Source organism: Halyomorpha halys, unplaced genomic scaffold (genome assembly GCF_000696795.3).
Source record: "Halyomorpha halys isolate HHAL.00 unplaced genomic scaffold, Hhal_1.1 Scaffold1157.1, whole genome shotgun sequence".
NCBI classification, from domain to species: domain Eukaryota; kingdom Metazoa; phylum Arthropoda; class Insecta; order Hemiptera; family Pentatomidae; genus Halyomorpha; species Halyomorpha halys.
The window spans coordinates 400,613-402,165 of NW_027108759.1; the positions used below are offsets into that span (position 1 = coordinate 400,613).

At 25.7% G+C, this 1,553-nt stretch overlaps 1 protein-coding gene across 1 annotated transcript in view; it reads left to right on the forward strand.

Annotated features, from left to right (window-relative positions):
* Positions 1-1,553, forward strand: part of Hip14 (palmitoyltransferase Hip14) — a 22,839-nt gene that overhangs the window by 12,696 nt on the left and 8,590 nt on the right. Inside the window, exon 10 of the mRNA XM_014433108.2 lies at positions 1,030-1,164. Coding sequence (XP_014288594.1) covers positions 1,030-1,164 — 135 coding nt within the window. The remainder of the gene's footprint in view (positions 1-1,029; positions 1,165-1,553) is intronic.

Here is a 1,553-nt window from a genome sequence, read left to right on the forward strand (position 1 = left end):
ATATATAGAATAATAAAATAAGCAGTTATTATATCAAGTTCTATAACCCAAAGGGGTAAAGTAGTACAACTGAAAGTATTAAGAAGTGATGCACAGGAGTAAATAATGTATGTAAGGAAAAATGAATATGGAAAAAATTAAATTGAGAAGTAGTGGTATGGATATAAATAGAAGGAAAAAAAATTAAAATATAATGAGAGACTCACTTGACTGAGTGTTTTTGTAATGCTAGTGAAGAAAAAACATAAGAGCAAAGCGGAAACTGATTTTTGTTGATGGATGGAACAGTGTAAACCTAAGTCTAAATTAAACAAATATTGGAAAAAAACAGGATCTAAGAACTGTTGATTAAACCACTAAATAACCAATGAAAAAATAAATAATGAATGAACTAATGGTCATTTTACATGTACTTATCTTTTTTTTTTCTTTGTTTCTCATATTTTTCATTCTCTTGGTTATTGTCATATATTAGTTCTTATTATTCCTATATTATACCTTACTTTCTCATATTACTTACTATCTGTTATTTTCTTGATTTCTTGCTATTATATTTTTTTATTGTTTTATATTTTCTTCTATCACGGTTGTTATCTTTATTTCTACTTTTCTGTGATAAAGGCCAGAAATTTAGACCAAAAAGTTGGAAATAACTAAAAATAAGTTTTAATCATTTTGGTTCTTCACGTTACTTTAAACTCCTGGCCATCTTTTCCTTAAACAAAAATGAACGTATTATAAGATTAATAGTTAGCCATATGTAATAGATAGTAGGAAAATGATCTGAGTGGCAGTCAAAAAAAGGTACAAATATAGTAAATTAGTTTACTAATAAATAGTTTTCTACTATTTTCATACAGCCATCTGGATCATCTTTCTACAAAAATGAACATGTTGTTTTTTATTATACAGTTAACTAATTGTAAAATTAACATTGTTTACACTGACCATTTTAATGACCAATTCAAGATTTAATAAATTTATTTATTTTAATAATATTGTATGTATATAAATCTTTTTTAAATTTAGGTGCTCGCAATCATCGACACTTTATTGGATATTTGGTTATGCTTGTTGTGATGTGCTTATTTCTTCTGTATGGTTGTTCTAAATTTTGGACTGCTGCTTGTCCCTTACGGCTGACTTATCCAACTTTTTGGCATAGTAAGTTTACTAAGTTATATCGTTTTATAATTTTATTATTAATTTATACTTCTGTGTATTAAATACACATGGATATTTCATATAAATGTTTAAGAGTATAATTGATTTTTTATCCTTCTCTAGTTCTGTCTCAGCTATGGATTTCCCAATAAAATAGAGTTTATTTTATGATGTTTTCTCATGGAAAATTGAATTTTTAAAAGATTTTATATCAATAATTTTTTCTATCAAGCATGTCGGCATAAATCCACCAAAACTAACTATGATTTCTTATATTTTTTAACAATCCTTACAAAGGATCCATAAAATTGAACAACACGAAGAATAAAATTGTTTCAAAATTAAGTTTGGGTTTCTTCAAATTATAATGGATTCTTAAGTGATATATA